The following is a 24807-nucleotide window of genomic DNA, read 5'->3' as shown; positions in this document are numbered from 1 at the left end:
CCCCCAATCGTGAGTGCTAAAAATATATTGAAAATATATTGCGAGGTTTATTCATACACTTAGTTAGGCAGTACCTATTCATATATCTTGCCTGTGAAATGAAGTTTCATATCTCGTCTGATCTTTTCTATTTTTAGTCAATGGAATTATATAATTATCCTTCCCTTTATGCAAATAAATTAATTTAATTGTCGTGAGTATATAGTTAAAATTGTTGAATAATATACAAAGATATTATAGAAATTTTTTCATATAATTGACAACACTATATCATTTCACTTAATCATTTTGTTTAATATGGTTCTGCTATTTATCGTAATCATTGAGTGTGCCAAAAAACTAGTGATTTTGTTCCTGTCGGTATTTCAGACCTCGAGACATGAAATCCTCTTTAACATGCAGGCTATACTATTCTTAGTCAATGGTATTACGCGACATAGATAAAGTGTTCTTGCACCATGTATGTGCGATAAGAATTGCCGATAATCTAGAAATACATGTTACTTTATAGAAATACATTAATTCGTACAAAACCGGCGTTTCGTTCATATGAAATTCTGTCGACATTACGGAGAAACAAAAAATTAATCAAGAACGAAACGCATTGCACACGGCACGCATTTTTCAAGTTAAAATTTTCTGATTGCTTTAAAATTGAAAAACATAACTTAACATGGCGAAAGTAATTGTACAAATGACAAAATATACTGCGAGAACGTTCTCGCGTACTTCGAGAGAGTGTTTATTTAATTTTTCCGCTCCAAAAGTGTCATTATATTTTTCACGTTCCATCACAAACAGTTGTTCTTTAAATGCTGGTAAGTATCTCATTTAAATGTTTAATAGAAAAATTACATATTTATAACAATACATTCAGAAACAGAATTTTACACTGTTAATAGAATATTTATTAATTATTATTAATTTATACAATAATGTGAAAGAAGTGTTATATCAGATATGTGTTTGTCAATTGTTGAAAAATTGTTATTGTAATTGTAATATTAGTCATCTATATTATTTGATTTTAAACAATTATTGTTTTTAAACAATTATTTATATTGAACAAAATAAAATTGTTTTAGCAAATATGTATTCAATTTACTGGTTTTTATGAAAGCGTAATCTTTGACTTTTTTTTGTAATTTTAAAGAATACAAATAAAATTTTTAGAAAGATTTTACACGGAAAAACATGAATGGATAACAATTGAAGGTAACATAGGTATAATTGGAATATCCAATTATGCACAAGAAGCATTGGGTGATGTTGTTTACGCTCAGCTTCCCGATGTTGGATCTGAAATAGAAAAAGAAGGTGAGAGTGCTCATGCCTTGAATGTTTTTTATAAAATCAAAATTAAATGACTTTTTTTTATAGCTGAATGTGGAGCTTTAGAGTCAGTAAAAGCTGCCTCTGAATTGTATAGTCCCGTCAGTGGAAAAGTAATAGAAAAGAATGAAGAAGTTGAAAAAATACCTAGTTTAATAAATACTTCTTGTTACGAAAAAGGATGGTTATTCAAAGTAGAATTAAATAAATTTGATGAACTAAAAAGTCTAATGAATGAAGAAGCATATAATGAGTTTTTAAAATCTGATCCAGCATAAACGTATCATGTTTTTAACATGTATAAAATTGGTTAGTAACAATTTAATTTTGATCATTTCTAATTGTGTCATTAGTGAAAAAAATATGATTATTCTTATTTATTTTAAACTTTGTGACAGTCATGCATGATCCGATATTAACATTGAATATCATATTATATTAGTCAAATGTCAAATAAATACAGTTTACATTTGATTCTTTAATCACATATAAAGGCCTCTATGAAAACAAATGTACGAGTTAATTAATATTGTATCTTTGCAAATATAAAAAAAATAAATTATTGCAAATTTTGATAAGGCACATAAAATTTGTACATAAAATTAGGCAATATGTTTAATAAATGTAATTAATAAATAAATTTAATTAATATATGTAATGTAATATATAACATGTAAATTAAGAATATGAAGCTATGTGCAGTAGTTAGATGATGTCTTTATTAACCACTGTGCATTTTCTTATCTTGTTACCATATTTGTACAAAGCAAACAAATATTTTAACATGATACATGTTATACATGTTATACATGTTATTTAATATACGAATGACACTATTGTTACAAATTATAATAAACTTTGTATTGTACATAAACGCATTTAAATTATAGTAACTTGTATGTATAAAGAAACAATTGAATGTTTTGAAATACTATTTGTAAATTTTTGAAAATTGTCTGCTTAATAATTTCTATAGTACCATCCTTTACTCTCCTTTTGAAAACTATCGTCGTATCGTTTCGTGGTCATTGCCCGTATTTTTATAATACCAAAGACAGGAGTGCAATAAGGGAAATATCATTTAATAGGAGTTCAATTAGTATAATATATAAAAATAGCGCTGTCAATCCTAAAAGGAACAATTGTCAGTTAATAATAAAGATATATTTACAATCAATCTTTTTTTTTTCTACATAATTTACAATTGCCAACTCCTAATGGCAGTGTTAACAACGCATAATAGTTCATCATTTAATGTTAATTCCAATTATTTATTGGGTCAAAAAATCACATCGATATTAAATTAGATTGTTTGCCAATAATTGGTAACTGTACATATTTAACACAATGCTTATAACACCACTATTATATTTCCTAATTACAATTATTAATAAACACTTTATAACAGAATCGAGCGGACGATTAAATAGGATGGACACATACAAAGATGATTGGTTTAGGGAATTATATTGAGAAGAGACAATTTTCATTTTTTGAGACAGTTGTGTTTACGATTTTTGTAAATTGTTCCAAAATTATCAGACCGACATGTTCTACGAGAGGTCTTGAAAATTACAATAAATAAAACATTATTTGATTTTACCCAAACAGCAACATAGAGTTAAACATGATTTTAGAGACTTCATTGATAATTAAATAATTTCGAATCGAATATATCGTAACATATATATCATAAAAAAGTATAATCTAATTTGGAATAAATACAATAATAACTAAAATAGTTAACGTGGAAATATAACGGGTACAATACTTGAATGGAACTTTTATATTCTGTCGATACGCATATTACAGAAGTCATAGACTTTAAATCTACGTAGGTAACATTCATACATTCCATTTTATTTGCTATCTGGGTGTCTATTCTGAGGTATGTGGTTTACTAAAAATGTAAAAATGTAAGACTTAATACAGTTATGAAGAGGTAGACATTTATATGCGAGTTAAATAAAGGTAATTCGTTTTGAAGGCATCATTTAAAGAGCCAATAATGTTGCAAACGGTTTCTTTTTCGAGCGATTAATTAAAAGAACCAGGCGATTTGAAAATTTGGGAACATGTTGATATATGTTTTGCATTTTTGCATGGACACAAATCTTTACTCACACGATAAGTACATGCAAGCTTTCGAAAATATATATATTCTTTCATGGTAGTAATACTCGCAGCTACTCCTCCTGATTTGATTCAACACTCGATTCTTAATCTAATGTGGCATCGAGTTATCTTTTTACATACATCAACAAATCGTTTAAATCTATATTTAATATCTTATATCGAAGTCGGTGGAAAAGTGAAAGTAGTAAAATAGCATTTTTCCCAGGTACTTCTTTGATAGAGGATATAAACAGTAGGAGTTGCAAAGGGTGGTACTACCAGCCTACCAGTACGAGCAAAGATTTCTGTTCCCGTTGTCACACTTGAGCCTCGAATCTAGCACGTGTAATTACCGATGGCTTAGATACCACAGGCGTCGAAAAGACAACCTTCACAGCACTGAAAAGTTTCTGACTATTGACTAAACAATAATAATCTATTAGTGAAAAATTACTACGTTCGATCGCTATCTTAACATTCAGTAAATATTTATCTATTTAACAACTGCGATAAGACAATATTGATCTTATGTACTTAGTATTAATCGCTAGATAATATAGGACCACATAAACCTTGCTCCAATGATTCTTTTATTTCTTAAACAGAATCTTTATTATGATACAATATACAATAATAAAATATCGCAATTTGTGGTTATTCTTTTTTCCGCCACCTATTTGAAAAATAATAAAGAAAAATACATGAATAAAATTCTAAAATTAGTGAAGACATTAAGTAGCTAATGATTTTTTTCTCAGTAAGCAACAGAAATATATTTATTTCATTAAACTATACACAAAATATTATAATTACATATTTAACATGATTCATACTTTACAACGTAATTGGAATGTGTTAACTAGTATTTACAATATAGTAGCCCTGCTGTGTGCAAGTGTGACAAAATGCAGATTTTCCGTAGGAAGTTCTAAGGATGCCCAGGTGGCCGTGCGACATATATGTATATATGTATATATAAGTATATCACATGAAATTTTACTGTCGTTCAAGTATGCCCATTGAATCCCTTGCAGAAGCACGATTGACTGGAGAGTCGACACAATTTCTTTCGTTCGTTATTATTAGGATTATTTTTTTGTTAAAATGAGAGCAAGGCTTCAGTGGTATAATCGCTTAAAAATAATCGCTTCTAGTATTAGAAAAATAGCTTTACTTATTTAGACAAAAAGTGCCTGCCCTTTGACCAATATTTTTTTAACCACCCTTTGTACTGTTTTCAAGGCATCTTGCTTACTGTTTCCCTGCGCTTATACCCACCAACATGGGTAGTAATTTTCTTCATGGATACATCTCTAAAACTTCAACATCAAATATAGAAAATATATATCATTATGTTTATATTTAGATACACTTTATAATACACATATTATGTATGTATGTGAAGTATGTACGTCTATACTTGATTTGTCTGCATAGGTATTTTTTGAACCAGAGCCCCTTAACTTGGTCCAATACCTGTGCAGCACTAGTTCTTAATAGGTACTTGAGGTCCACTCTGACAATAAGGGGCTCTATCTTGATTTTTGACATACAGCAATAGACTAACTCATGACAAAAGTGCCAAACGAATGTATCGTTTCATTTTCTCTTAGCATGAAGCATTTCCATTAGAAGGGTCTGAGTTGGTGCTCCACCGCTACAATGCTTCTGATAAAGGTGATCTTCGCCCCTGCTCGCTACTACATGAATTCCGGGTAATACTGCTAGCAGCTTGTTAAATTTATCCTATTTATATAAAATTCCATTTGTATTGAATAGTTCAGGAATTGTTGAATTTGAGGAAAAAAGAAAATCTATTTACATATGAGACAAACATACCGGTATAGAAGGATAACACGTCAATGTGTAGTCCAAAAGAGCTTGTTGGACTTGTTCATGACCTTCTTGAACATGTTTTTTATTAACTAATCCACGAACTTCTGCATATTGGAACGAAATTAATGTATTAATGATAATGTCATCCGACAATAAAATAACTACATGTAAAAGAAATCTAGAGGAAAAAGGAAACGTACCATGATTGAGCAGCATCAAAAATTTCATGCATATATAATCCGAAAGATCAAATTTAAGTTCTTGAAGTTTGGACGATAAATCATTGAATAGGTCTGCCAAGGAAGGAACTCCAAGTAGGCCGAGGCAAAGGAGATCAAACTTTTGGCCATTATGAAGTGTAGTCTCATCAGGTAGATTATTGTGTAACCTTTGATGAAGATGATCAAGCACCAACATATCCGACCAGGAGTGCTGTAGCAACTTCATTTGGTCATCAACCTGTCCAAAAGAACGTCATAAATTGTAAAACCACATATAAAATTTGATCAAATTATATCGAAAAGTTTTACTATCTTTTGAATAAATTTATTTGCAACAGCGATGTATAATAAATTTCATCGAGACATTGTATAATTTTGAAAACAGAAAAATACAATTGAAAATTTGACTCTCGAAATGTAAATAATATCAAGAAAAGTATAAAAGGAAAATTATTTTATATTTTACGAAATACTGTTTAATAATCGATTAAATCTTTGTACTTGTGCTCCATATTGTTGGTAAAATATAAAAGCATGGCTCAAGCTATTGGACAAAATGATGACTGAACATTTTACAGATTTCCAAAGACAAACAATAAAAACTATGTAATCGGTTAAGTAAACGGTTTATAATTAACATGGGCCTGCTTTAGGGCAACCGCCATAACCCAGAAACGTATCTTGTTATGACCTAGATATGAGGCGATGCTTGAAATCATTCAGTGATTGTGCAATGCTGTTGGTTACCTCACATCCCCGCTCATACCACCACCAACAGGCCAGCGAGGAGTTATTTATCGGTAAGAACTAACTTCTCTTGAAAAAGATTCTCAGCTATCGTGATTAAAATTTTTGAATTTTTATATCTTCTAAAGACTTGTTTACGTTACTTTACGTTTGTCTGTAGTACCATTATGAGTTGATGTAACTTACGCGAGAAAATAGACAATATTTAAATAATTCATAGACAGAAGCCAAATTCACATCGATCAAAAGAAGATACAATCTGACGCAACACAGTCAGATTCTCGTTATGTTATAATTGAAATTTATATGGCTAATGAAACTTTATTAGTTCCTCTCGCTACATTTCTTGCTTAAATAAATGGAGGATCATGCTTGCATGCATGAATTTAATCGGTAATTGAGTTAATCAAATTTCGTCTCAATAAATAAAAAATAAATCAAGTTCAAATGAGTAAAGTTCTCTACATATGCCTATTTACATGGTACAGCGTTATACACACGTTAAAACACGATATATTTAGCTCCCCGAAAGTCAATAAGATCGTTCGCATCCAAGCCTAATTTTTCACTATTTTAAACTCCACAAAATGGAAATACAAGTGATTGAAATTTCGCTTGGTTTCTGAACGACCCAGACTAGTCGAGACTAGTCGAGATGATTAAAGAATCAACATTGTCACCAACCTTGAGATCCTTGAAGAACACCGAGTTTCTTGCCCAGTCCACCTGCGAGAACAGATTCTGATCGAGCACTTTGCACATTAATTCGAACAAGTCCACTTCACACTGATTGTACGTTTGATTTTGCAACAGTCCAAAAAGCGATGCCTGCCACTCGCGATCGTCGACCGTTTGAACGAAGTCTCTTATCATCGGACTAGTTTTCAACGTGGCGGTAGAGGGTGCGGAACCAGCGGCTCCATGAGGTTGCGTGGACTGTTCGCCGAAGCTGAAGGCCTTCGGGCTAGGGGTAGTGGAATTAGCAGCCCATAGCTTGCTATCCAGGCCAGGGTTGAGGTTGTGCAGGTGATTACCGCCAGAAATGTTTGGCTGGGAGGACGGTGCGATCAGTTGATGCTGACCAGCTCCGCTGCCAGCTTGTGTCGTGACCAGACCAGCGGCCACGGCTGCGGGGGATGGACTCGAATCTGGAGAAGACGTTAGACTCGAGACCTGAGGTATTTGTATTTCCTGTTTAATATGCAGGAAAGGCGTTACAGCGGAAGGATAGTTCGATGGGTCACCGAGGCTGCCGCGTATCGTTTGCAGTGCCAGCTGCCGTTGTCTCATCATTTGCAGTTTCCGCGCTCGGTCTCTTTTGTACATGGGTCCGAATTTGTTCCTACCGCCTCTCATCCGGTCCGCTCGCACGGCTATAACACAAGCAAACGTACAAAACATTGAAACAACAGAATCAGCCTTCGTCTTTGGTCGCAAATGCATCTGAAACACGAATTGACTGAACGGTTAATTCTAGAACGGTTGAAATCAAAATGATCATATTTTCTGCATTTTTCTTTGATGAATGATATTGTGTATTTAATAACTATAATACGATTGTTAATGATGAGAAATGACAGTTAAGCATAGCTACTGTTGTTCAAGTTTGAGGAAACATCATCATCGAGGGAGGAAACGAGACCAAGCGTAAACGACTTGTGATCTATCCTTGTTCCACTATTCACGAACAAGTCTGTTCGTTCGTTGAAAACGAGTAGTTACATGTACGAAAGGTACAGGTGTTATTTGGTATGTTAAACCCGTCATTATTGAGAGCGGGCATTGGGACATACGAACGTCGATTATTTTCATTAACTGCAAAGAACAACCCTTTTGACATTCTTTTTCTCATTTTCGTTGTTAGCTAGTCTTTTATTATAGATTAAATTTCGAGGTAATAAAAATTTCTCGTTGTTAGTAAGTCTTTTATTATAGATTAAATTTCGAGGTAATAAAAATTTCTCGGTCGTACGAGAAACGAAATTTTGAAAGATTTTAATACAAAGCGGGTTTTCAGGAGTGACCTAGTTGAATATTTACTCTCGAAACTAAGTATTACTGCATCTCCGAGTTAAGATCCACGCTGTAAACAACAGATCCCCAGATGTGGTCCCGGGACCGGAAGTGGCGAAGCAGAGGAACTCGATATCTATCACCCTCGAGAGCCAAGGCTTTAAAATATGCCATCACGAAATACGGCGCATTAAGGAACCAGTTCTTCCTCGAGATGAAATTTTCTGCGTCAGAGTTTCTTCTAAGCGTTGAAAATCGCGTATAGGAAAACAAATATATTTGACGTGCACGCGTGTGACGCTTATAAGTAGAAATCACTACTTCAGCGAGTAAACGTGCAACGAATATTCATCTTAGAATCACTCGTTTCAAAATCCAGTCCTCTCTTCCCTTGAAAGATGAATTCAAAAGGAAAGTAAGAATCGACGAGTAAAAGGGCAATAAAGTAAGCTAAAGAGGGGGGCTAATAATAACTTAAAAAGAAAAGAAAAAAAAATAAACAGTCTCGCGCCATAAAAGGTGGCCGGTTCATCCATGTGCATCGCGACGGAGAAGTTAGTGGCGGTGTGGCAACGTATCCCCGAGAAGAGGTCATGTGCCCGATGACGACTATCCGCGATTCTCAAAGTCACGGTGCAATTAAGGGAGGATTTCGAGCAGCTTTAACGATTTACAGGGCGGACACGCGGCTGAACCAGCGGCGTTGCCTATTTTCGTACGAAGTGTTTGCTATCTGTCGTCGCATGAAACACCAGCGAACACGAGCAAGCGAACGAACGAGCGAACAAGCGCGGTGCGCGCTCGTTGAAAGTGAAAGGAGGTTGAATCGCTTGCCCGTCCACTTCTACCTCTGCCAGCCTGCCGAGGGAGGAGGGCCGCCCCTCTGCCCCCATCCCGCATTCGTACACACACACACATACACACACACACAAACGCGCGAACCGTGTCGGATACCGTCCGACATCCCCCGCCATCTCCTAACCCTACTTGTTCCCTTCTGCTACTTCTCTCTTACCCCCCTCTGAACACCTCTCGCCCCTCGCCGATCCACATTGCCGCCTCCGCCACCCTATGTGTGCGCGACCGCTTACGCCTCCTCTCTTTTTCTCTTCTTTCTTTCGTCTCTCATTCTCACCGATTCCCTTTGCCTCCTCCTTTTTCGATACTCTTGACGCTACTTGCATTTCTTTCTTTTCTCCTCTCCTCTCTTCTTTTCTCTTCTCTTCTCTTTTCTCTCGCTCCGAGCCACCACCTTTTCGTCTTTTCTTCGTCGATTCCCTGCCTTTTTCGAACATGTCTACTGCTGTTCCTGATTTTTGTTCCCCCGATGCTTCGAGTCTCCCTGTGAACTCTGCATAACGTGGTTACGCACCGTCGTAACACATCTGCGATCACGATGCGATTGCAACGCACGTCGCACTCTTCGTTTCTCTTCGCTTCTTCTTCGTTTCTTCGTCCTCCGAGTTTCATTTTTCCTTTTACGTGTTTTCGCTTGAAACAACTTCGCGTATTGTTACTAATAGTAAAAAGAGCGTTGCACTCGGGAACGAGGAGAAGAACACGCGATGATTATTTCCTTGTTCTCGATAACCATTCACCGGAAGGATAATTTCGGCGCAGCGGAACTAAGAGACAGAGAGCCAAGCATCATGGATTTACCTTCGTAAACTTGACACACTAGGCGCGAGTATTCGTTTCCCGAATTTTTCTGCCACCAGTGTTCTCTCTCTCTCTCTCTCTCTCTTTCTCTCTGACGGATACATACTATGCAAAGCGAGCGTCATCCATCATCCGAGGATTACGCGACGTGCTCACGCGAGCACACATTCTCCGAGGACACTCTCTTTTCTCTCTTTCTGCAACATACACGACCGACTCGCTGAGAATTCAGACAATAGCCTGGGAGGGCAAGCCAATAACGAAAGTTGCTAAACTTGACTTTCAGGTTGTTGCTTTCGGCCACTTGTTCTCGATTGCTTGCTTAATGCATCGCAACGCCGCCATCGGGTGTCTCCCGTTGACTTATTTAACACGTGTAAAGCTACTTCGCTGCATACATCTTTTTCGATTCTTTGCTTACCTCGTTTCCTCTTCTCTCTCTCTCTCTCTCTCTCTCTCTCTCTCTCTCTATTTCCATTTTGTTTCAGTTTCTCTAACTCTTAAGTGAAACTATCGGGGCCATTGTGTTCCCAGCTAATTTTAAATTAACATTTGCATTATATTCTAATGTCGTTATTTGAAGATTTATGCAATCTTCCATTTGCAGACTTTCATACGAATTCATGTCTTTTAAAAATGTAATTAAAAAGATAGAACCAAGTTGTTTTATGTACCAATACAAAATATTATACAAACTATAGAAAGTGTCATATTTTGGTTCTATCTTTTTAGTATATATTGTATTATGAGCAATTTAATTTTGCATTTGAAAATTTCTTATAAATGCATAAAAATCTGTTTCCAATGTTGCCAAAGAAAAAAAAAATTTACTCCTATTTTCTATCAAACATGACCTCCGATTATTTATCTAAAATTGGACGTCTACTTAGAGGTTAACTATATTCTCTTCCCAATTATTTCGTATTTCTTACATAGAGAAGATTTATTCGTATGGAAAGAAAATTTATATTACCGATTTTCGTGCGTTTCATTTTGTCGCTCTTTTTCACCCTGTCTTATATATCCACTGTATCGAAGAACTTGGGAAAACTGGAAGGGTCCGAAGATCGGCGTAGATCACGGCTAAACTTGACTCTCGGTTCAACGAGGTTTCTTTTCTCTCTCCTTATTGCCATCCTACGTTTACGATCATTCTCCCTTGGTCTTTCTTGTGTCGTTGTTTCACTGAATGTCGTAGGTGTTACACGCTGTCCGCCGTACATCTTTCCATCTTTAATTTGACGTCAGGTGCATCGAGTGCTTGGAAATCGTCGTGTCATGTATGGTATAAACACTTTTGCTGAAACGAAACTTTCGTCCCAAGTGATGAATATCTGGACGATGAATTCATTTTGAAAATCTTTGGTTTGCCTTAATATTGCCATCGATTGTGTTGTTATTCCTCGTAAAAGTGAGATTTCGTTTAATTAATTTCAAGTTTCGTACAGTTCTAACTCCGCAACATGTAATGTTAATTAACATAATTTGTAATGAAATTCTGACGAAAGTTTTGAATAAATTTCGATAAAAGAAAAGATTAAATTTTGAATAAATTTCGATAAAAAAAAATTAAATTTTGAATAAATTTCGATAAAAAAAAATATTAAATTTGAGCTTATAACTGATCAAGAGGCAACATCGTACAAATGTTACTTGAGATTGAAATTATAACGGTGCTAATAATGTTAAGTAGAATATTTCACAATACCAATAAAAGATTATATATTATTCAAAAACTACAATTATAATAAGTATTACATCTATTATTTATCTTCCGATCAAAAATCACTCTATAATACATTGCAGTGATCAACTAAAATTTTGTACTTTTATCATTACAATGTCAATACAACATTATGTATCGATACAAATACAACTCGTAGCCAATTAAAAGCACAAGTATAATTGCGACTGGTCAACAGTGTCAGAAATTCTTACAATCTGTGGAAATGATTTATCGACTAACTTCCGACCACATGTCACGCATGTTTTCCGCGTTTTTGTTAAACAACCGAAGCGTAAACAGCGTGAACGATCCAACAATCTCTCCTGCCCGGGACGGTGTTCACCGAGTGGGTGGCGGCGTTTCACGTGGGCAGAGGACATTAGCGTATCGATATATGTATACCAGAGCACAATTTGATCAAACTCGATCGTCGAATATACATGCCAGACAGCGCGACACTGATGATATTTACGAGTCGAATTCCAGAATATCCAATGAATTGAAACTCTCGGAAACGTGGAATCAACATGGAGAAACTCTGTATCTCGGCTGAAGTAGCAACCGGAAGTTTGAACAGGACGCGCGAAATTGCGTCGTTACAGCGTCGAGTTCCCTAGTGACTCTGGATTCCATTATACGAATGAAATTATCGATAAATTTCATCGAGATCAGCAACTTTAGGATGTAGGCTTTTGTGATGTAGAATGACAATACATAGTTCTATAATATATACCTACATGTACATATATACATAGACATATCTCTAATATATTGTCCGTTCCATTACTGTGAGCTTTCCTTTCCTTTCATTCTGACCGATAGAAATTTTAAGATTGCCCATTGAATTATATGACGAAAGTTTTTGAAGATTTGAAACTTCCCGAGATTTCATTCGATCATCCGTCAGAATTTTACCGAAGGATTTATGAGAAAGAATTTCTGACTCTCGGGTTGCGCAGGAATTTAGCAAGACGAGAGTCTCGATGTTACCAAAGCGGCATATAAATGCGTAAATACACCGCAGGACGATTTTCCATCGATCGTCAATGGCTGGAGAAATTGTGCCACGAATGCCTCGGTTTGCCGAATCGCCGAGTGTCTATCGGCAAAGTTTCGTTTTCATGAGTTTAATGTGTTTAATGAATTTGTCACGTGAGGAAAACATGTTTGATCCAATGATAATGTAGCTATTTAAACATAATGCGTTTTATTTTACTCTTTTCCCCCGAGAATTAATTTATCGACGTATTTTGCATGAGACAAGAAGCAACTACGTTATGGAAATATCGTAATATACTTATTTATAGATGGAAGTATCAAAAAAACGGAACAGAGTGCGAAACATGCATGATAGATTTAATTAAGCGCAAAAGAATCGAAAATTTAAAAATACCCACATCAAAAAATTATGCTACATCGATAATTTCTCGTCGCAAAATAGACTAAAGTATATGTATTGTCACATCAATGAAGATAAATATAACTGCATCTTTTTGCCGCTTGCTAACACGCTGATACAGGTAGTAGGTAGCAAGTATCTATGATAAAAAGCTTCAAATATGCTCAGCGGGTTGACCTTTCCTTCTACGCGGATTATAAGCAATTATAGCAGCAACAATACAAAACGGCCATTATGATAGCACCCGTAATTTGAAATCGATATGTTCATCGATTTTCCGTATTTTTTTCTTTTTTTTTTTTCTCGTCTTTAACGAACTATCGGCAGCAGAGTGATCTGCGTCTATGACAGAGATCCACGTGCAGTAGGACGCGTGCAAACCATTGGAAGAATGCAACCCACGTCCGGTTCGCAAGGTCCGCCGCGACGATAAGTGTACGCAAGAGCACCGAACCCGAGAGCGCGTATGTCGAAAAGAAAGGGAAACCCACTTGGTGAATCTGGTCCACGGGTCCAGTGACGTCAGACCCTCCCCATAGAAATTAATGTGCGACCACGTGACTACCGTCGCCCATGGTTGGACCAATCGCGCGAGAGAAGTTCCCCCCCGTGACGCAGCCGACGCGACGCGACGCGCCCGACTGTTAGTGAAGTCATCCGCGCATTGCGAAACAACGCAAAATGAAAAAAAAGAAAAAAAATAAAAAAGAAGTAAAAATTGACGAAATCCTCGGTCAGAAAACTTTCGCTGAATTTCTAGTCAAATAAAGAATCACGATCTTATGATTTTACCGAGAGAAAACAAGAAAAAACCGAAAGAAGTTATATAGAAAGACAGATGCTCAGGTACATGCGTATGCAGAGAAGCGTTCTGTTTTACCAAGTGATGATATCAACTTTCCGCCTGAATCGAGCTTGAAAAATATTTCGCGTAACGATAATTACAATAATAATCGGCTTGATAATCGGCTCGTAGGCCTCGAGATCTGGTTTTTTAGCACTCTGGACTAACTGCGCGTCCAAACAGTCAACCATTGTGGGAATATTCACGATTCGACAGTCGGGGCCCCGTTACCGACCGCTCTGGCTCGAAGTTTATCAGGAATTCGAATATTACTCGTATCGCGGCAACAATGATGACGTACATCGCGCGCCGTGATGCGATTGCGCGATTGACGTATGTCGATCGTGTGTACGCGAAAGTACGTGTGGATATTGAACGAACACGCGAGAAATTCGGGCGCGCGCTGAAAGAATAGAGAAGAAAAGAGAAGGAGCTAAACGAAACGAAGAAAGAAATAAAAGCTTCGGCGAAAAGAAGACGGTGAGGCTCCACTCAACGAGGGATTACACAATCCCCGCCTCAACCTAACCTTTCTCCCCCACCTCTGTAATGCGCGCGCGAACAACGAAGGTAGGAGTCGAGCAAGCGAGCAAGGCAGCCAAGGCAGGTAAGCAAACAGGCAAGGCAGACAGGCAGGCAACTAGCAAGCAGTCAGCCAGGTATACCACCTTCTTGCAACATAATACAATAATTATGAAATTCGTGAGTTTCTAAAGAGCGGCGCATGCCACGATTTTCACTGTCCCACCTAATTTTCCAGGCTCCCACCGGCCGAATCATCACTTAAAATGTCTGATATATTTTCTCTCGTTGGGTCTCTAAACAAGACCATATTCGTCGTCGAAATATTTCTGACTGATTTTGACTGCGCCACTCACTTTTACGACGGGATACATTTTGCGTGTCCTGCGGACAGGATCTAATGGAACGGTGAGAGTATTCCGTGTTAAGCCGAAGACCTGCTCCACGTGGCGGACAGATGCAAGGGATACGCTGGTCTTTTCGCAGTTATAAACATGGTACACTCTAGCTTTTAACCTCCAACGGATTACTGCAGCGAAATTCTCCATGTGTCACTACATCTGGTTCTCTTTGAAGCACTTCAAAGCTTTTGTCAATTTGTCTTGTTCGTAATGATTTCATACGTTACTTCAATGTTTCAGATATGCTTGTTGTAATAAAATATGCTGGCGCTGACTCATTAACTACTAATTATAGAAACATTTAACGGCAGAGGACTGTATATCTCTGTATAATTCGAACGCAGTAAGATTACAAATAAGTAGATGAAGAAGGGCGAATCGAGGGTGTCGCGAATTTTATTTCGATAGAAGATCCACCGGGAAAATGGAATTTCATCGAGAGACATTGAGGCAGAAAAGCACGAGGCATCGCTTCGGCTCGCGCGAACAGTCATCGCCTATCTCGATTGCAAAATGCGAAAGAATTATGAGTGTACCTATGCACGATTATCCGTGCGATCCGAGCGAGCGTTTAACGGTAATAAACCGAACCTTTCTTTCAAACGATATCGGCCAGTTGAGAAATTTCACATTACGTAAATTAATTGGAAAATTGATAAATAAATTCATCGGTAATGAAACTTTGGTTCCAAGGAACATGGTTGAATCAGCGGTTTTTACAATATTAAGTAACGCCGTTAAGTAATGCGTTAAGTGGCACAAACGGCGAATCTTTTTTCGTGGTTAACGAACACATGCAAGGCTCTGTGCGTCATGATGCGCGGAACTTTCGATGTCGGAAGCGACCGAAGAATCTTTTCGAGTCTAATTTCACCTGTTGTCGCAGGTGAAAATATATTTCGATCATCTAATAGAAATTTGGTCCTCGGTCCTCGAAAGGCTTTCACCCGAGTCTATCGCGTGGATACGAAACGGGCTTCGAAACGTTCTACCTCAAATTTCTAGATTCTACTTGCGCAACATCATACTACCGGTTTGGCCATAGGCGAACGTGCGCGCGCATATTGCTGATCCTCCACGTGACAAATCTGCCTCTGTTCAAAAAGAACACTCGCTGGCATTCGAAATTTTTTTGTTAGGAATGACGCTAATGACGGAAAGGAAAGGCGCGTAAGAAGTTAGTTCTTTAAAAGCCGCATTGAGAGCGAAATTTTTTACGTCTACCATACCGGATGCCTAAATATCCATCCCTTTAAACTTAACAATCTAAAGTCAAATCTAATTAACGAATCAACTAACTTTACGTTTCCTTTTACACAATAGAGGAGCCGATATCATTGAAAGACAATTATAATTGTTGCACCATACGGTGAAGGCAACTACGAATCCAAAATTGGATGGGAAATAAAGAATAATAATAATAATAATAATAATAAAATATCGTTTGTAAAACAAATAATACGAACCTCGAAGAAAAAATATCGTCAGAAATTAGGTGCGCGTTTAATAAAAAAGAGAAAGTAAACCAAATACTGTTGAGCTAATGTTGCACAAATTATTTTTATTGTTTTTCGACCATTGTTTTACGAATTTGATTATTCTGTATGTATTTGTACAAACTAATATCGTTTAAATTTTTAGTTTACTTTCGCTGTAGCAAATATTGAATTATAGCATACAAAGAACGCGTTTGATGGAAAAAATTTTCAGGATAATGTTTCAACGAATGAACAACGAGCAGACTTCAATATCGATGTGTTTTACAAAATCAGACGAAACATGAAAATTTGAGATAGTTTGTCATCTTGGTAATGCTTCAAGTCCCCGAATGGAGCCAGTCAAATCACTCGCGTCTGCGAAATTCAGACTCTTGTGTCAATATTTGATCGTGTCTGTACATATATGGCGGTACGTTCGAAAGTGAAATTAAAAACCCAACGAACGTTTCGGTCATTGTCGATGGCCCGTTTCTGTGAACAACGTTACGGCAACTACAGCTGGTTTAGCCTCGTTTTAAAAGGTAAAACAGCTTCATTCAGCGCGAAAGGGTAAAAGCGTGAAGTAACAGACAGTCGTATATCAAAGAGCTTTTCGTCCTTTCCTCTTGGCCGGGTTTTTTCGTTTCGTTTCTTTTCTTTTCTTTTTTTTTTTTTTNTTTTTTTGCTAATTTTCTTAATTACAATGTCAGGAGAGCACGAGGAATTTGAGTCAGAAATTTAAACGCGTTTGCAGGTTTCATGGGATGAGACGTGACCCCGTTTTACCAGAGTTTTACAATCTCGTGTAATAAATGTGAATGTTCTGCTAGATGAGTTCATGGCTTCCAGAAGAGGATGGTTTTCAATCGGCTGTAAAGCAGGTCCGAGGTAACGTTCATTACGTTTGAATGAGCCTTGCTCTCATATTCACGGGCCGGTGCAAACGGCAGATTCGTTGCAGAACTGTGATCACCACCACAAGCGTAATTTTTGTCCCGATGTCAAAGCGCTACTCCAAAATGTGTCCAAAGTAAACAATGAACGATGTACGTTTTATTTGAAAATAAACCTGCAGACTAACTATATGTAAGAATATATTGTAACGGTAGAAATAATGGCCACAATAACAACGAAACTTTTGTTATCGATCGTGCATTGCAAGTGTTACGAAACGATGGTCGAATTAACAACAAAAAGCATTGTCAAGTGCATACTCAACAATTAACGGTTAAATAATATTATTAAAATGCAATTAAACACACTGTTAAAATGCAAAATTTCATATAGCAAAAAAAAAAAAAAAAAGAGATACATGTTTAGATATTTCAAGACGGCTAGAAAATCGACTGATACGACGAGAAGTACGATACGTTCTCGGTATAAATCGGCTTCATCGGTATAAAATTTGTACGTGGACGGACGTTTTTACATTTCTGAATAGCGTGCAAGTAAGAAACTGTTTCCTTTCGTAAACACTCGCAAGCACTCTGGAAACTTTCCGCGTTAAGCAATCCGCGTTGCCGCTGTAGGAACGCCGTGGAAAACGGCGTGCAAAGGCGGCAATTGCGACAGAGCCTGTTTCGAGATTCGCTTAATCGCTGGGCCTTGAGGGCCTAGACCCAGTTACTCGAATTGCATTAGACGCTTCGTTCGAATCGTCCTCCCATTTAACCGCTACCAAAGTGCAAAAAAAAAAAAAAAGAAAAACGATTTTCTAAGACAGCGACGAATTGTGGTTTCACGAATATATAACCTCGACTTTCGCGTAAAATCTGCATAACCCGCTTGTGGAAAGCGGATCGTTTAGAAAACTGACGGTGACTGCATTGCGAATTCTTTTTATTGTGCATACGTGTAGTAAGAATGGTTTGTCTAATCGGCTGCACGAAATGGACGTGATCCGGTGTAATTAAAATTAATGATGGAACGTTGTCACGTGAATAATATGATACGATGAAATGAACAAGAAACTGTGGTTCGAAACAGAAAGCATTATGGAGCGACGAAAGAATTTGTAAAGGAAGACAACAGTATCGGTTGAGCGCTTCATCGTGTGTAATAAGGTTAAGTTCGTAGGAGTGTGATGCGAAAACACTCGAACGCGAACGAGTTCTGCCGAGGTTTGCCGAAAGGAGCCGTACGGTACCGAAGCGCAAATCGGTGTACACACGTTCGCGCGTAAACCACGCTTGACGTTCCGCATACTGTGTACGCAACGATATTGAATAAGAGATAACGTGAAGATTGATAACAATGCGGTAATGTTAACGCACGAATGATGTCGTGAAAGTTATGGCAAAATTATGCTCGTGAGAAAACGGTGAAAGTAAGTAGATCACAGCGAAGTTCAATGGGAACAATAAACCACGCGTGTGTCGATATCGATATGTAAAAATTATTATGCATTCCTTAATAATGATGAAATATAAAAAGAATGAACGGTATCTGTTTTATTAAGATTTTAACTTTGTTTTCCAACGGTATCGATATTGATATTTTTTTTACAGAAAACCTGTTACACGTGCAGATGCAATAACACGCGTGTCTCGCGATTATGTTGCATAATTGAACATCGAAAACTGCTCGGCCGCATATACGTGTGCGCTTCGTTCTTTTACCTTTTGCATAAAAATCGCGACAATACCCGCATGCAACGCTTTCACATCCAAAAAATGGGCACCCATATTGTCGGCCAAGTAAAGTCCGTTTGCGTAACAGTACGAAATTCATCGTATCGTTGTTTGCCTACTACACATCATCCCGCCTTGTTTCATCTCCGAAATTTGCAAAACTTTCGAAAGAAAAAAGAAAAAAGAAAAAGAGAGAGAGAGAGAGAGAGAGAGAGAGAGAGNAGAGAGAGAGAGAGAGAGAGAGAGAGAGAGAGAGAGAGAAAGAAAAGAAAAGAAACGAAGAGACATTCCGTGAGAGACTCCGCCGCGAAAGACTACCGAGAAATTCGCGCGCGCACACGTATCTTTGCAAAGCGTAACAGAAAGAAGCGTAATAAAAAGAGATATGTAGCCGCGGTGTAATGATGTCACAGTGATTCAACGAAAAAAAAAAAAAAAACTCACCCTCAAGCTTCATGCCGACTTCGAGGCACTTCTGAAAACGGCAGTAGGGACACCGCTTCCGTTGCGTTTTGTCAATGTGACAGGACCTCTCGGCGACGCACGTGTAGACCTTCTTGTTTTGGACGGTGCGTTTGAAGAAACCCTTGCAGGATTCGCAGGTGAGTAGTCCGTAATGATAACCGGAGACCTTGTCACCGCAAACCGGGCAGAGCTCTTCTATGATGATGTCCTTGGTGTCGGGGAATTCGGACGGGCACGGTATCGAGCCGGTCACGACACCAACCCCGACCTGGCCCAACCCGGGATGACAGATGGTACCAGTTGGTAATGAGTAGGTGGTAGTTGGTATCGCGACATTGCCGCTTACCGTAGCGGATCCGCCGCTATTTCCGCTTCCACCGGCCGCACCACCACCGCTACCGCCGCCGCCAGCAGCGGCATTCCCTGCGGTGGGCCCACTGCCGCCAGCGGCACCCGCACCACCGCCTCCGCCTGTTCCTCCGCCCCCGCCTCCGGCACCAGAGGCACCGCCGCCGCCACCACCGGCGTAACTGCTACCACCGCCACTCTCGAGAGCTGTCGACGTGCCGCAACCACCACTTCCGGCGCTGTTTGCTGCGCTATTGCTGCCTCCACTGCCGCCAGTGCCGCTTCCGGCTCCTGTTGGCGAGAACAGACACGTGTACACCTTCTTGTTGCCGCAAGATCCGATCTCGAGTGAGGATGATGTACCGCCGCCGCCACCACCGCCACAACCACCGGTTCCACCGTTGTTACCACTGCTGCCACCGTTTCCGCTAGTTCCGCCGCCTCCGCTACCACCACCTCCGCCACCGCCACCTCCGCCGCCCCCGCCACCCCCGCCTCCCGTCGGCGAGAACAGGCACGTGTATACTTTTTTACTGCTGCACGGCGAGTTGTTACGTTTGAAAAACCCTTTGCACGACTCGCACGTGAGAAGACCATACTGATAACCGGACATTTTGTCGCCGCACATCGGGCACCGTTCTTCAAGGGCGGTGGAGTCGAAGAACGCGGCGTCGAAACTCGAGATACCACCCTGCGAGTGCGACTGCTGACCGTGTACCGGCAGTTGTTGCTGCTGCTGGGATTGTTGCTGCGATTGCGACTGATGACACATGGTTGCCGGTGGACTTTGAGCGCAGTTCCCGTACGGCGACGAACCGTACTGTGGCTGTTGCTGTTGCTGCGCCTGTTGTTGCTGGCCGGCACCGGCCGCACCTTGGGGACTACCCTGTGGGCTTAGATGGAACGGCGACATATTCAGGGATATCAGGCCCGAATGCTGCTCCATCTCCAATAACATATCACCCTTGCGCAAGTGTTGCACGGAGGAACGTGCTTGTGGCGTATCGGCTCATATATGAATTGCCTGTGAATTCTCCTAGTTCCAGCCACTTTTTCTTTGTTTGTCGTTTTCCTTTTTCTTTTTTTTTTTTTTTTTTTTTTCGCAAGTGGCGCGTATGTGACAGAACAAGAGGCCGTTATCCCTTTTTAAATATCGAAGCGGTAACGGTGTAAACGTCGTGAAGAATTGTTATATTTACAATACGGTACCATCGTCGCGTATGATATCAGTAAAATTGATGATGACAACAACAGACACACAACAACGACGACGACGACGACGACGACGACGACGAGAACAACGATGATATGGAAAGCATAAGCTCGAAAAAAAACACACTATATTCCCTTGGCACGTACAATATCGATCACCAGTCACGTTTTTCTACGGCACACATTCATAAAGAAAATCATCGCGCACCATCGTAAAAGATAAATCCTCTTTCGACCAAGTGCGTACTACGTCCGACTCATCATAAATGTGACGAAACGTGAATTTGCGTATATTGCGTGAGGAAGGGAAACAAAAAAAAAAAAAAAAAAAACAAAACGAAAGAAATTCTCGGCTGTCACTGTTGCATCTGTATTATCCGCGAAACAATAAAAACCATTGTACGGCGTCTTTTTTGCTATCCTCCGCTGGTTGTGTGGTCACTGATGAAATCCCGCTTTATAGCGTGACAAGAAACCAAGATAAGCACACACGTGGTTCAAACTACCATTCGACTACAAGATCGTTGCGCGAAAACAATCGAATTGTTGTTCCACCGAGCCGGTAACGAGTCATCACATATGCGCAGACGCGAGATCAAGTTTGATCACGGTATTTGACGCGAAATAACCGACCAGTTCGTTTGATAGACAAGTCCGACGAACGAAGAGGACTCGTGGCACACTGTAATCCAACGGTGTAAACGTCGTAACGTATCCGTACGAAAAGTCGAAAAAAGAAAAAAAAAAAGAAGACTAAAGTCCGGAGCAAATAGACTCAGAGAGCGAGAGTAAGAAAGGGGAAGTAGTATCGTGTCGAGTACTCGATTCGTGCGACTTGACAGCTTGGCTATCTGCGTACGACTAGTCTTCTCGCCTCGTTGCTTTCCCGAAGGGCCCGCCCCCTCCCTCCCGCTGCCCTACCGACGACACATGAAGGTAGGTAGAGTCGGGAGATCGTCTCGTGAGACACGGCACACGTCACGTATATCACAGCAGCAGAAACAACAACGACGACAACGACGACGACGACGATCACGGGCGGTGGACGCGAAAAACATGGGCTGCAGGATATCTTCCTTTTTGATCCATGCCCGGCTGGCTCCCCTCCTCGCGATATTTACTGTTATTGTTATTGTTATTGTCGTTGATGTGATAAAACAACACGCGCAACGGTACTGGCTGCACACACCACACACGACACCGACCACGATCGAAGCGAATACAACGCGACACGGCAGCACACGGTGGTACTCGACGCGGCACGCCGCGGTTTCGCCCGGTATAGAGAGATACGCGCTTCACCGTGACACCGCCGGGAGTAAAATAAAATTGGCAGAACCGGGAGAACGGCGAGAGGCGCGCACACACCACCGGTCGTCGTCAGGCTTGTTTGGCTGTTTCGGTGGGTACGGAGGAGGAAAGGAAAGAAGGAGCGCGCGCGTGTCCCTTTACCGACGGCCACCGATCGAGTGTGAGAGCGCGAGAGCGAGAGAGACGTACACAGCGTATAACCAACACAGCGCACGGCATAAGTGAAAGTGATTCAGCAGCGCATGCCACAGCGCGCGACCAGGTGCCTAACGCGGAGAGTAGTGGAAGTGCCTCTGAGAGTTCGACCGGTGGTAGGGGATAGGCAACACGCGGTGCTCGGGAGGAGAGGGACCGACTGAGAGAGAGAAAGAGAGAGAGAGAGAGAGAGAGAGAGAGAGAAGCAAGAGAACTGGAGAGAGCGGGAGGCACTGCCGCGGTCGAAGGGATTGACGGGGAAAGGGTGAAGGAGGCTGCACAGTTGAGGATGGCGGGGATGACCTACTTACGGAACCAGGTCTATGTCGGCCGGAGAAGTATTGTCGCGATACGCTCCCGCGTCGTACTGCCGTTCGCTGTGCTGCCCGCCGTCGTTTTGTCGACCGTATTTGTCGTCGGTACTACCGGCAAATATCCCGACGCACGTGTACCATCCGAGTGTATACACTGCACGGGTTCCGGGTCCCGAATCGATACGTTTCCACTAACGTTTGTTCCAGCCTTAACGACAAATAGACCGCGAAACGTTACGAAAACGAATCGATTGCGCGATTGAAATTGGAAATTCGCTTAGGAATCGAACGGACGAGCAGGCGCGATCGTTGAAATATTCCCGCGGGAAGCATACTTCGCGACGGAACGGACGAAGGAATAAAAATTGCCGGGCAAGTCGCGAGACATCGTTTACCACGTAACAATCTCCACCGTTATATACTCCCATATTTTCGTCGTCACGCGCGAAGAAAATCGAATGGATGCCGCGAGCCTGCGAACAACTCTTGCTTTCAAAGAGCACAGGGGAACCAAACACAGAGTCGCGGGTAAGCGGGCACAGGGCAGGCGCACAGGCCACATACAGGCCGTGGCTGGGTCAACAGTAACGCCGTTGGCACTCCCCGACAGTGCCAGTGCTTCTCTGTGTGTACGTCGCAGTAGATGTACGACGCGAAGCGGTGGGGAGACCCACTGACCCAGTTCGCTGAGAACATGACGCAGCCGCGACTCACTCCCTCTCATTATGTCTTTTTCTCTCTTTCTCTCTCTCTCTCTCTCCGTCTCTCCCTCGCCTTCTCGCACCCTCAACCAGCCACCTCGCGTATCCCACCCTCCCAGTCCATCCTCCGTCTCTCTTTCAGACCCTGTCCTTACCTCTTTACACGTTCCGTCACCCTAAACATATACGTATATCTCTTTTTCTTCTTTCTTTCTCTTTCTCTCCTCTTTGTTGCGTCTCTCACTCTTTCCCTCTTTCCCTCTATCTCGCTCCTTTTCGTTCTTACCCTTGCTCTCTCTCTCTCTGTCTCTTTTCCTGTCCATGCCTAACGCGTATCGTCTTTGCTCTTTCCGAACAGGCTAACCATGCGACGCATTTCTTTCTCTAACGCTGCCTTACCCGACCCCTCTCCCCTCTTTAACGTGCCATTGCTTATACACACTCCGAACGTAATTGTCGCGCTCTTTTTCGTCCAAGTAACTGTGCGTGCCTACCGTAATAGTGCATACATTTACGTACGATTCGTTGTACCTATATGCAACTCGTGCAACACACTCGTATGCACGCGCTCGCACGCGCGCACGCCGTGTCATCGATGAATGCACGCAGCAACTATTGCGAACGTGTTGTCGTCATCATCGTTGTCGTCGTATCCAGTGCACCGGGTTTAGAGGTTAGGTGCATTGTATATGAGACGCCACGATGTTTTCTCGAATTCGACCTGATTATTTCCAATAAAAATTCGTCGACGTACACGTTTCATGGCGTTCGAATCGTAATCTACGATATGCGATAATTTTCGCGAATAAATCATTTCTTTCTTTCTTTCTTTCTTTTTTTTTTTTTTTGGTAATTTAAATGCACAGAGGCATTCGAGCGAAACTTGTGTTTAAATAACAGAGATACGGTGGATTTTCGATTCGAGCACAATGTTGCGCGTATCGTTGACGTTACGTAACAATTTAAAAATAAACCGTATTCCACAATTGTATGCTTAATTACACGATACAGTAAAAGCAAATAAGAAGCGTGTATACAAATGGCGTTCAGATTAACGAGTTATGTACATACATACTGCGCGTGAGAAAGATAGTAACTGAAGAAGAGATGAGAGGAGAATGTAGCGAAAGTAGCGATAGACGCTGGCTCGTGGCTGAATTAATGTTAATTACAAAGCTCAAGCAGGAAAGCTTGTTTCGTTAATCACTCGTCGGAAGAAGTAATTGCGCGCGCGCGCGCGCGCCAAATCGGAAGTGACACCTGCTGAATCCCTCCTTAAAATTCCCTTTTCACTTTCGAGCCTCCGCTCTACGCAACAAGTGAGTATCAAATCAACCT

General features: G+C 40.4%; 2 protein-coding genes across 3 annotated transcripts; one reads left to right on the top strand and one right to left on the bottom strand.

Annotated features, from left to right (window-relative positions):
- Positions 1-408: 408 nt before the first annotated feature.
- On the top strand, positions 409-4100 carry LOC122534533 (glycine cleavage system H protein, mitochondrial). The gene is made up of 3 exons (XM_043665277.1): positions 409-818; positions 1174-1317; positions 1381-4100. The coding sequence occupies exons 1-3, from the start codon at positions 674-676 to the stop codon at positions 1608-1610; spliced, it is 519 nt and encodes a 172-aa protein (XP_043521212.1). The 5' UTR covers positions 409-673; the 3' UTR covers positions 1611-4100.
- A 60-nt stretch (positions 4101-4160) lies between these two features.
- On the bottom strand, positions 4161-24721 carry LOC122534530 (nuclear hormone receptor FTZ-F1). 2 transcript variants are annotated; one of them, XM_043665275.1, is made up of 6 exons: positions 19735-24721; positions 19368-19656; positions 6936-7624; positions 5484-5742; positions 5287-5387; positions 4161-5193 (listed from the first exon to the last, which is right to left on the bottom strand). In XM_043665275.1, exons 1-6 carry the CDS (start codon positions 20692-20694, stop codon positions 5047-5049), a joined length of 2445 nt encoding a protein of 814 aa, XP_043521210.1. In that variant the 5' UTR covers positions 20695-24721; the 3' UTR covers positions 4161-5046. The 2 variants fall into 2 exon arrangements, with proteins under 2 accessions (XP_043521210.1, XP_043521209.1); XM_043665274.1 differs by having other exon boundaries at positions 19368-24721.
- Positions 24722-24807: the final 86 nt, after the last annotated feature.

Source organism: Frieseomelitta varia, unplaced genomic scaffold (genome assembly GCF_011392965.1).
Source record: "Frieseomelitta varia isolate USP_RPSP 00005682 unplaced genomic scaffold, Fvar_1.2 scaffold_608, whole genome shotgun sequence".
NCBI lineage: Eukaryota > Metazoa > Arthropoda > Insecta > Hymenoptera > Apidae > Frieseomelitta > Frieseomelitta varia.
This window is presented reverse-complemented; position numbering and strand designations above follow the sequence as displayed.